Here is a 12301-nt window from a genome sequence, read left to right as displayed (position 1 = left end):
CAGACGATCAAATAATTCCTGAATACCTTTAATCCTTCTGAATAGGATTTTTTTTTCTTAGTTAGGGTTTTATTGCTGTGAACAGACACCATGATCAATGCAAGTTTTATACAACATTCAATTGGGGTTGGCTTACAGGTTCAGAGGTTCAGTCCATTATCATTAAGGCGGGAGCATGGCAGCAACCAGGCAGGCATGGTGCAGGAGGAGGTGAGTTCTACATCTTCACCCAAAGGAAGCCAGGAACAGACTCATCATCCTCAGGCAGCTAGGAGGAGGGTCTCCAAGCCCACCCTACAGTGACACATTTCCTCCAACAAGGCCACACCTCCTAATAGTGCTACTCCCTGGGCCCAGCATATGCAAGCTATCACATTCCATTCCCTGGCCTCCATAGGCTTTCAAACACATGTGTCTATGGAAGCCATACCTAAACTTAGCATAATAAAAAAGTACATTTACTTCAACTTCCATAGTTTATAGCAATATCAACAATATTAAAAGTCCAAAGTTCAGTTTCTTCTGAGATCCATCCAATCACTCAATTGTAATCCTCTAATTAAGACAGGCGACCAGCTGGGCAAACTTCAAACTCTGCCATCTCCATGTCTGATGTCAAAGCGGTCTTCAGACCTTCAACTCCTTTTTCATCTTCGTTGACTGCAACAAACTTCTTTCTCCTGACTTGTTTCCACTCCCAGTTAGCAGCTTTCCTCAGCAGATAGCCTGCGGCTCTGATATCTTTAACATCTTTGGGTCTCCAAGGCAGCTTGTTTCAATGCCTTGGATCCAGACACGATCCTCCAAAGGGCTGGCTTCACTTCTCCAGCTCTGTCCTCAGGTTGAGTCACTCCACTGCCTCAGCTGTTCTTGATGATCATCCCATAGTGCTGGCATCTCCAATACACTGAGGTCTTCTGTTGAAACTAGGCTTCACCAGTAGCCTCTCACAGGCTCTTTTCCAGGTGCCAAGCCGCAACTCCTTTGCATGACCTCTTTGGTCCTGGACCATCAGTTGCAACTGAGGGTGCACCTTCACCAATGGCCTTCCATGGCCTCTCACAATGCCCAGCCTCAGCTGTTCTTCATGACCCCTTCATGCCTTCAAAACTGGTACCACCTGGGTGACTCTTACACACTCAAAGTCCAGCCACAGCACAAGGTACAACCTTGGCATCTCTGGAGCATAGCTTTCAAAAAACACTTCCCTGAGATTTCACTTCAGTGATGTTGATCTCCTTCTTAGCTCCAGCTAAGACACATGGCCGAAGCTGCTGAGTTCTGCTGCGTGTAGGAGCTGGAACATGGCCTCCTTGTTCTATTACACTGTCACTAGCTTCCTCTTTTCCAACTCCTTCACTGCCTAAACTTGGCTGTCTTGGATCTCACTCTATAGATTGACCTTGAATTTAGAGATCTGTGTGCCTGTCTCCCAGGATTAAAGGTTTGTACTAAGTTGCCTGGAGCTAACTTAGCTGGGTGGGATCTTGCCCCCAGGTCATTACTCCCTAGGGTTCTTAAATACAATTTTGGGATGGGTGGGTCAGTGTCCGATAGCAGGTGCTTCCTATGGGTTTGGTCTGAGCGCTTGGGAATACCTCATCTACATATTTGTGGGTATGGTCCTGTTTGTATGTGATGATCCTACTTGACCTGTGGTTACGTCCTTACCTGTGAAGGAGGAGCTGGGGCATTGCCCTACTTGTGAAGGAGGAGCTGGGGCATTGCCCTACTTGACTGATCTGTCTCAAACTTCTCTACAGGGGGTTTTAGGGGGCTGTAGCTACAAGAGAGGGGCCTGATCTTCTAGGAGACTGGAAATAATCCTGCTATCCCTTAGGGTCACCCAGGGATTTGACCTATCTCGACCACGAATCAGGGTACCTTTCACGGCCCACATGACAGTAGAAACAATAAGCCATTTCTGAGGCCATGTGAACACATATTTGCAATCTTTGAAACTGACCTTGCGTGGTTGTGCAGGGAGAGATATGGAGCACTTTAGAATTGTAATCTCCTTACATGTTTTCCTGATTTTTTATTTTAACGTTTTGATATATTACTATATATTCATGTGGTACAAATGCTTTGATACATGTATATACTGTGGAAAGATTGCAGTGCGTTTATTAACATCACCTATGAAAATAGTTAATGTAAATTTCTTTTGCAACTTGGAAATAAATCTAGCCATTACATTATGCAAGAGGATTTGAAAAGACATTCTTACCTCCACCCACCCATCTCAAAATTTTTAACCCAGAATTGTTTTTGTCCAAAGGAAAGATAGGGACAAAAAAATGGAACAGAGACTGAAGGAAAGGCCACCCAGAGATTGCCCCAATTCGGGATCCATCCCATCTGCAGACACACCAAACCCCTACACTATTGCTAATGCCATGAAGCGCTTGCTGACAGGAGCCTGGCATGGCTGTTCCCTGAGAGGTTTTGCCAGCACCTGACCAATACAGATGCAGATACTCACAGCCAATGATCAGACTGAGCCTAGCGACCCCTGTGGAAGAGCTAAGGGAAGGCCTGAATGAGCTGAATGGGGATTGCAACCCCATAGGAAAAACAATATCAACTAACCAGACTACCCAGAGCTCCCAGGGACTAAACCACCAACCAAAGAGTATACATACATGAAGGGATCCATGGCTCCAGAGACATATGTAGCAGAGGATGGCCTTATTTGGCATCAGTGGGAAGGAGGCTCTTGGTCCTGTGGAGTCTTGGTCCAGCATAGGGAGATGCTGGAGCAGTGAGACAGGAGTGGGTGAGTGGGTACAGGAGCACTTTCATAGAGGCAAAGGGGAGGTGGAAAGGGGGGATGGGATGTGGGGTATGTGAAGGGGAAACTGGGAAGGGGATATTATTTGAAATGTAAATGAATACAATGATTAACAAAAAAAAAAAGACATTCTTTCTGCTGAGCATAAATGTTGTAGCCTTTGGTCAATATCTTCCCAGTCTTCCTCACCTCTGCCCTGTCCTGCTGTAACCGCTTTTCTACTACACATAAGACTGACATTCAGACTCTTCTTTATATTTCTTATTGTTTTCCTTTCTCATCCACCTACTCATCCATCCATCCATCCATCCATCCATCCATCCATCCATCCATCCATCCATCCATCCATCCATGCACCCACCCACCCATCCATCCACCCACCCACCTACCCACCCATCTATCCACCCACCCACCCATCCATCCTCTCTCCTTTCCTTCTATCAGTTTCATACTATACAGACCACGGCAGCCTGAAAGTGACAATTCTGTTGTCCCTAGCCTCTCAGGTGTGGTGATTACCGTTGTGTACCAAAACGCCCAGCTTGACTTTTAGATTCTCCCCGTGAGACCATGTAGCGCTTTTATGTGCCTTTGTACCCAGCTCATTTGAATTGTTACATTGTCTTCCAGGCTCATTCATGCTTTGCAAGAGTAAGTTCTTTCTGTTTTAGGGCTGGGTAGCATTGCATTATATTTACATCATGTTTCATTTATGTTACTATTAGTAGACATTTATGTCGATTCCCTCTCCTGGCTGCTGTGGACAATGGTGCAGTGAATGGAGCTAAGCACATCGTTTTGACACACTGATTTCAGTACTTTTGTACATGTATCTAAGAGTGCTACTGCTAGACTACATGGTAGCTCTACTTTTAAGTTTGTGTGAGAACAGTCATTTAACTTTTTTCAAATGACTGTACTAATGGTGGCTACTCTTTCTGGCAAACCTAGGGGAAGGGTGGGAAAAGAGACAGACCAGATAGAAAAATCCAAGCTCCAGTCTCTTAAGGGGAAGAAGGTTTTAAGTAGATGGCCTGTTGTTTATCTCAGCAGTATTTATGAAAATCTTAAAATTTGTTTGTACAGAGCCTGTTCACTTCTCTATTGAGCAGATGCGTACACATTATTGTCAGGAGTTTGCTAGTTAATTCCAATGGTCAACTTGATGATATCTAGAATAACTTGGAGAGACTGGCCTCTGAGCATGTCTGTGAAATTATTTTGATTAGGTTGAGATGGGAAGATTTGCCCACGTGGGTGGCACAATTCCCTAAGCTGGGATCCTGGATTGAATCAAAGGAAAAAAGTGAGCTGAGCATGAGCATTCATTTCTCTTTTCTTTCTGAATATGGGCAAAAAGTAATGAGCTGTTTTAGGCTTCAACTACCCTGACTTCTTTATCATACTGGACTGAACCTCAAATAAACCCTTTCTTTCTTTCTTTTTTTTTTTTCTTTTTTTTTTTTTCGGAGCTGGGGACCGAACCCAGGGCCTTGTGCTTGCTAGGCAAGCGCTCTACCACTGAGCTAAATCCCCAACCCCTAACCCTTCCTTTCTTGAGTTGCTTTTATTCAGGATATTTTATCACTGCAACAATTTTTAAAAAATTAATTTTAACTTTATTTATTTATTTATTTATTTATTTATTTATTTATTTATTTAGGGTCTACTGCTCTGGGCCACTATGTGCCTTATAGTTCCTGAGAAACCAAGGCACTCCCTTAGGCAGTGGAATGTTCAGACCACCTTGAGTTTTTATGTATGCTCCCTAAGAAGTCAAGAAAGCATGAAAGGTTGATAAGAAAGTTGGTCTTAGACATTAATATTGTGTACCCTGCATAGCTTGCAAATGTCACTGCATCCTGGCAAATACAACTATATTGATCTTGATATTTGCCACTATATTTTATTTCTGATAAGGGCATAAAATCTGATTGCCTAGGTCTTGCTGTGATCCCGATAGACCAAGTATGGTTTAATTTCTCACAGGTTCTATCAGGTAACCTTGGCCCAGTAAGTAAGCATAGGCACTAACAGTGAGGGATTTTATAAACTGACATTTCTTCATTTTTTTCATCTGTTTAAGATCATATTAAATTATTCTGTTGTCATATTTAATATGTAAACTACTGCTATGCAATTTTATGTTTGTGTGAGGGCCTGTGCGTGCCGCAGTGCATGTTGTGTCTGTGGACTGGAGTGTTTCAGAAGACAGGGTATTTTCTTTTTCACTATGAAGGTTCTAGGTATTGCGCTCAGGTCATCAGACTTGGCACTTAGTACTTTTACCCACTGGGCCAAAGTTATTCCTAAAATTCTACAGTCCCTATCGCCTGGGCATCTCTGATGCATACAAAGATTCTCATTGTTTTTGCCTTGACCTTGTGTTAAACATTGGAGATCTTCATAGTTTTTATTTTATGTGAACTATACATACTAAAGACTCCTTTGTAGAAGGAAATAGTCCATCTAAGATGTACTTCAGGTGTTACACAACAATGAACCTGGGTAAAGATGATTTTAGCTCCCAGAAGATGCATAGAGCCAAGACAAGAAGAGAAGGGAAGAGAAAATGACAGGAAGTGACAGGGGCAAATGAGAAAAAAAAATGAGAAAGCCAGAGGGAACAAGCAAAGGGAGGCTGGCAAAAAGGCATAGCCTGATTGAAAGCTGTGACCCCAGTTCCAATCAGGTGTCCAAGTGTGGGTTCGGCCTCAGAACAGTCTTCTCACATAGTTAGTATGATATCAAAATGCAGACATTTCTGATTACTGAAGAGTACGGAATAAACAGAAGTGGGGATTTAGGCAAATAAATGGTGGAGAGGGGTGTGGAAGAGCTGAAGAGACGTAGGTGGGAACAGGCATTACAGCAGAGTGCACAGAGGCTCACAATATTCTCAAGATCTTGGAATGATGAAAGATTGAACAACATCTGAAGGTCACAACGAGACCAGAGACTACCTTGCTCTGGTTCTGAACTCAGATCTGAGCATGACTGAATGTTTTCCTGGTTGCCTCCACTAGTCAGTTTTAGGATCCCAGCCCTTCTTCTCTCCTTGTTCCCCTGGCTGGTCAGAGACAGTAAATGCCAAGCTGATTTGTTGCTGCCAAGTTTACTGAGTTTAGTTTCCTGTCTTTGATAAACAAGAGGAAAGGGAGACTGTTTCCTGCACCTACCCCACTGTTGCCCCAGTGTGCTCTGGGGAGCAAGGAAGGCTGTGAATCCAGAAAGAGCTCTTTTTGCCCAATCTCTGGAATGGGCAACATGTGATCACAGGATCATGGTACCCCAACACCAGCTAGGCAGACACAGACCCAGAATTGTTGTCTAGTGGCATCGGGTTTATTTATGGGAATGCAGAGCTTAAGGTTTTTCAAGAGGCACTTGGGAGGCACAGACGTAAAGGCAGCCACAGCTAAAGGTGGACTCTTGTTTCAACCCCCAGGGCCACAGAAGACAGCTTCATCAGATGGAGATGTCAAAGTTTACTTTCTAAGGCAATCTTAAAGTCTGGCATTCAGGGTTGGGGGCACAGGGCCCATCCACTTCTCTCCTAGATAGAGAAAAAATCACAGATGTTTATACATGGTTATAAGACAGGGTGGCAGTGGGAGATGGTTCTGGAAGCCTCGGGACCTGCTAGGACCTGCTTGGCTTCAAGGTCTAGAAGGCTTCCTTCTCCCCTTCCATTCAACCTTGATCTGCACCAACTAAATGTAAGGCTTCCCTGTTAGAAATACCAGAACCTTTTATTGTAGCTGTTATGGGCATGTGATACAATGGGTGTTGGGTTGGGGTCAAATGGTAAAGGGAATGAAAACTTGAACTTACCTAGCAGGTAAGCTAGCAACTCCATGCGGTCAGACCCAAATAGCATGTAGGTTTTACCATCCACGTGGGCAACAGTGGTGGGCAGCCCAAAGGCCTGGAGAAAACAGTGAATAGGAGGGAAGGTGACAGAGCTGGTGCTTACAAGACTGAGGTACACAAGACAAAGCAAATAAAATGTCTGCTAAGAGACTCGTTGGCCTCAGGTATTCTCATCTCTACCTATGTGGCACATAGATTCTTATTTTTAAAAACCACCATCCTTTCCTTCCTTGGCTAGGCTTAGGGAGGAAGGGAGTGGATGAGGTGTTTAGGAAAGCTGAGGAGGACTTAGGATGGGGAGAAGGCAGCTCACAGGAGCGTGAGCAGCTATGGCAACATGACTTCTCTATCTTTAGACAGGGACTGGGAATACACATGTAGTTGCTTACCCCATATTTGCAGGCTGCCCCAGTGGTCTCCCTGAGCTTGCTCTTCACCAGTTCGGTGGAGATCTTATTCAGAAGGTGTTGGGCTTGCGCTGTGGCCATTCCGGCCTTCTCTGCTGCCTGGGGAGACAAGGGAAGTGCATGCAGCAGAGACTGCACCATGGGGGTGGAAGAAAACACTATTCTTTTCCTTCTTTCTTCTAAAGGTTTCCTGGAAAGATCTTTGACTAGCTACAAGTAACTTGTTATCTAACCTAGTCAAGACAAATTGTCTACTTTCCCCAGTCTTTAGAAAAGTGAAAAAGGCAGAAGGCAAAAAGAGATCACAGCCACAGAAACTGCACCAGAGACCACCTAGCCTCATTTTCCATTTCACAATTAGAACACAGCACTCAACAGTCATCTACTACTTGCTTAGAGGCATGGAGTTTGTCAATAGCAGCATTAAATGCCATATCCCTAAAATCCAAGCCCAGAGTGTATTCCCCCCTGTGCCTCAGAATTGCTACCAGTCTCAGGGTAGGTTCTGAGTCCTTCAGAATTTCCTGAAGATTTTTGGAATGGAGTCATGGCTACAGCTATCTGCTTGGCTTCCAGACAAGGAGAAGGCTTCTGATCAGAATGCACATTAAAGTTTAGAATTAGTGGCATTTCAACCCAGAATCTTTTGAGGACCTAGTCAAAGTCTCAGTGTGAAGGTCATTCCCTAATTGATGACATCAGTCTTTCTTGAGGATGACACCCGGCACTCATGACTATGCCGGTGTACAGCCTAGGTTGAGAAGCTGCAACTTGACTTCCTATGAGCCACTGCTTCTAATAGTTAAATGAGAGAGTAGTTGAGCAACAGGGGAAATGGATAAGCCAGTGAAAGAAGTGGCTTGTTAAAAATATCTAGTAAATATTACGTAAACACAGACTAAACACACACACACCACACACACACACACACACACACACACACACACACACACACACACGTATGTATATGCCTTTAGAAACTAGGTATAGACACTAGAGGAAAGTCTAGCCATTCATCGCATATCCAGCTTAGGAATGATTTGATGTCTCATGTATTAAGACAATATGTGTCAAGTATCATTTGTATACAGGAAAAAAAAGATCATTTTCAGCTTCTTAACTTAATTCCAAAGAACATCAAACTTTTCAAGCCCCATCCCTGTCTGGCATGCACTCTGTGTTTCTGAGCACTTTTCATTTATTTCTCACTGAGCGTCTGTTTAATTCTCACTTGTCAGTTATCCTTTTGTCTGTGTAAAGTCTCCTGCTTTGTAACAGGCGTACAGTAGTGAAGCTTGTGTTGGGAATCCCTGGAGGCTTGAGAACAGAAGGCTCCATCCTTTCCCATCTAAGGGTCCCACTTGGTCTTCCCCTTCTCAGGCTGACTCACGTCACCAAACCCGCTTTTATTCATATGTTATCCACAGTAGACATTTTTGTGGTTGTGGCTGGGGATTGAACTCGGGGACTCAAGCAGATTAAGCATGCACTGTGCTTTACTTGACAACTGAGCTACAACCCTAGCCCACAGAACGTTCTCCAAAGCCTCCTATGTGTTCTATCTTTACAGTAACTTGTCCCCTCAGACACAGACTTCCTTCCTAAATAGTTAAGAACCTTTTTTTGTTCTCAGAGTCCCTGTGACAGTAGCAGGGTGGTCCAGTCCAGACACTCACAGACAAAATGTTCTGGGACTCCGTGATATCTTCATCCTAAGAAGAAGAGAGCATTTAGCCAGAAGGAAATATCAAAGAGACAGGTATGACTGCAGGATCCTCTTTCTGGAAATTGCCCTGGGCAAGGTCAGAATGTCTAGCTCCCTGCCCCTTCCCTCCAGGATTCAGAGTCCAGCCCTTACTCGGGACCAAATGCGCATCCACAGCTCTCTGGACACCTTCTCCAGCATCTCTGGTTGCTCCATGCTCACCGCGGTGAGGAAGCGCATGGCATTTACAGTTCCTGTGGGGCAGAGGCACGTAGGGCTAAGATTCTTATTCCCCGTTGGAGGACCAGCTCATCCTTACTTCATACATGTCCCCAAGCTCAGTCACCTGCAGTCTGTATCCAATCCCAGTTCCTCATAATGGATTTTCTCAGTCATTGTTTCTGCCCATCCCTCACTTTTGGCTAGCTGATGCTGGGTTCCCCACAAAGCTCTCCTAAGAAAGCCCTGGCTGGTCTGTTCTCCACTAGATTCCTCCAATGTTTCTGACCTTATTTATTTATTTATTCATTCATTTATTTATTTATTTTTATTTCCTCTGAAACTGGAGTTATAGATGGTTGTGACCCACCATGTAGGTCCTGGGAAACAAATCAGGTCCTCTGGAAGAGCAGCCACTGCTCTTAACTGCTGAACCATCTCTCCAGCCTCCTCCTCACCTTTCTTAACATGTTCACCAAAGAAATCCTTGGGGACGCTCATGGGAACCTGGAAGAGCTGCTTCAGGAGAGGAATCTCTTTGAGTATGTACTGGCCTTTGTGGGGAACCATAGCTGGTGGTTGGTTTCCTGGCAGTGGAGAGTTAAGACAACTGGTGAGAGAGAACATGAGTGTCTCAGGCTTGGGGAACCCCTCCCATAGAAGGCAAAATAGGAGCTTAGTCTGAGGTCTGCATACTCAGTGAAGGACACGCCCCTCAGGCCACAGAAAGCAACCCTCCTTGCCCAGTGAAGGCGACTTCTCCATGCTTACCACTGTCTTTCATGATCCCAGCGAGTAAAGCGGGCCGCAACTTCAGCTTGATATTCCAGAGGTGTTGGTATCTGCATAGGACCTACAGGTGCAGAGATAAAGGGAGCCTGTGTGGCATTTGGAGAGGACAAATGGCTTAAGTGGCTTACAGGGCTGTCTCCTGGCTCTAAGTGCAGCGCAGGGACGGCTACTGCACACTGGAGTGCTTGGTTTAAAAAGACAAAACTCTCAGGTCTTTGAAATAGATACCAGAGTGTATGGTTTTCATCCTGTAGAGCACCCTAGAACCCCTGATCCTCTCCCCGAACTTGACCTAGCTTCACTGGCGTCGCCCCTGCTCTTTCTAGGGTCTGTGGAAAGAGAATATTAGACTTTAGGATCAGGACCTTACTTGGAGGAGTCATGGTCCGTTTAAAAGCACAAAGTGAACCTCCACCCGGGTATGGTCTGAACCCTGTTCTAACTCTGAGGACATTTCCAGGAATTTCTGTAGCCTGGTGACCAGTGCCTCACTGTGCACTCGCTTCGCAGGCCACAGCCAACCCCTCCACCCCCCGCGTCACCTCAAAGCCCAGCCAGGAGTAGGGGGACAGCACATCGTAGAACAGTTCCAGGACGCGCGGCGCCGGCCCCATACTGTAGTGGAGAGAGAAGCGAACGTGAAGCCGCGGTCTGCAGAAGTGCTATAGGGTCAGGAGCAAGCAGCCAATCGCAGTCTGCTAATTGCAGGCGGGTCCGCTAAGGGCCCTAGTGCGCAGCCTCCGGGAGGGGCCCCGCCCCACGGGGCGGGCCTAGGGGTGTAGCACGGTGAATGAAAAAGGCGAAGTGCAATAAGGAGAGCAGAGTCTCTAGATTGCTCTGGAACTTTAATCTCTCAAGCAAGATGGCAATGCACAAGATTCCAAATTTGCATTTGCATGAGGTTTAAAGACCAGCAGTGTGGATATTCCGAATTACATTTTTTTTTTTTTGTTTTTGTCGTATTACTTTTTCAGAGATTAGAACAATGTTTGGAATGAATTTGATAGTCGACATAGTGGTCTTTTCTTATCTTCATCCTAAACATTACAGCACACTTATGGGATGCCTGAAATTGTAGATGACACCATATCCACATACTATGATTTTTTTCTATACATAGATACAAATTAGGCACATTAGGAATGAATGCTAGAAGGACCATGACATATCATACTAAAAATTTGTGCTTTATTATAATAAAAGTGTTACTTGAACATAGGTATTTCGTCACTACAGCATTTGATCTGATAACGGAGTGGTCGCAGAAATAGTGGTGGGTAGTGTATACAGTGTGGTCACATTGAACAAAAGGATAACTTGCATCCTAAGAGGGAAGGCACGGGGCTTCATCTGCTACTACTATTATTTATTTATTTATTTATTTATTTATTTATTTATTTATTTTGAGATGGGGTCTAGAGTTGTAGCCTTGTCTATCCTGGAATCATATACTATTGTTATTAGCTATTATTAAAAGTTTGGGCATTATAGATGATATGAGGGGGGGACAACAAAAATATATCCCCTTTTTGTCTGTGGAGGTGGTTTAGTGGGTCAACTGTGTAACTGTGTTGACCTTAATTTTGATCTGCAGAGTACACATGATGCTGTGTTTAGTAGCAGTCATCTGTAATCCCTACTGTGAGTTAGGAGAGTCCTTGAAAGCTCCCTGGCCACCTACCTTGGCATATATACTGCTTTATACCACAGAATCTTGTTTAAACAAGGTGGAAGACAAGGACAGACCTCCTGATGTGGGGTGCCCACATTCCCATACTCAAACAGACATACTTACCACATACTCACTGATTAAAAATATATTTACTTTTATTTTCTCACATCGCTCTATGGCTGAAAGTCATACCTAGTGTTAAAAGAAAACTTTAGACAACTTAGAGTACTTTTGGGCAAAGAATGCTTCAGACAGTCCTCAGCATCAGGAGGGGTTCAGAGAGTGCCACTCTGCACTGTGGGCAGTCAATATTTACAGACAGACAGAAAGGGTGATTAAGGTTCAGAAATAGCTGGTCATGATGAAGAGTTGGCTGTACTAGGACATGATCATCTGATGGTTGACTACCTGTGATTCATTAAACTTAGTTGCTTAAAATTGGTTGAAACACAGCTACTTGTTGGGAAACTCCTAAATTGTCTCACTTAATTTCTTCAATAAATTACACTGCAGTTCTTTTAATAGAAACTTGAGGTACAGAGATAACCTTCAGCTACTGCTGGAGACACTGGTTATGTGCTTATTCAGTTGACCCTTAGACACCGCTGAGAGCTGCTGAAACAGAGTATTAAAATTATATAAGGTAGCCAAAGGACCCACAGAAGGACTAAACATAATAATAATTACTAGACACTGGAGGATATAGGGAAAGGTTGGAGTTTATAAATGAAATTTTCATCTTCTTATGTAACTAAGAGACAATGCTTATATTTGAAACCTCAATAAACAGAGCCATAAATTATTCTCAGAAAAGCTTTAAATAAGCTGCCCTTTCAATT

General features: G+C 44.1%; 1 protein-coding gene across 2 annotated transcripts; it reads right to left on the bottom strand.

Annotated features, from left to right (window-relative positions):
* Positions 1-6117: 6117 nt before the first annotated feature.
* On the bottom strand, positions 6118-10520 carry Gstk1 (glutathione S-transferase kappa 1). Of its 2 annotated transcripts, NM_181371.2 has the most exons (8): positions 10333-10438; positions 9770-9851; positions 9457-9585; positions 8933-9033; positions 8751-8786; positions 7057-7173; positions 6629-6722; positions 6119-6350 (listed from the first exon to the last, which is right to left on the bottom strand). In NM_181371.2, exons 1-8 carry the CDS (start codon positions 10402-10404, stop codon positions 6301-6303), a joined length of 681 nt encoding a protein of 226 aa, NP_852036.1. In that variant the 5' UTR covers positions 10405-10438; the 3' UTR covers positions 6119-6300. The 2 variants fall into 2 exon arrangements, with proteins under 2 accessions (XP_063141836.1, NP_852036.1); XM_063285766.1 differs by lacking the exon at positions 9457-9585 and having other exon boundaries at positions 6118-6350; positions 10333-10520.
* Positions 10521-12301: the final 1781 nt, after the last annotated feature.

This window comes from Rattus norvegicus, chromosome 4 (assembly GCF_036323735.1).
Source record: "Rattus norvegicus strain BN/NHsdMcwi chromosome 4, GRCr8, whole genome shotgun sequence".
Classification (NCBI taxonomy): Eukaryota; Metazoa; Chordata; class Mammalia; order Rodentia; family Muridae; genus Rattus; species Rattus norvegicus.
This window is presented reverse-complemented; position numbering and strand designations above follow the sequence as displayed.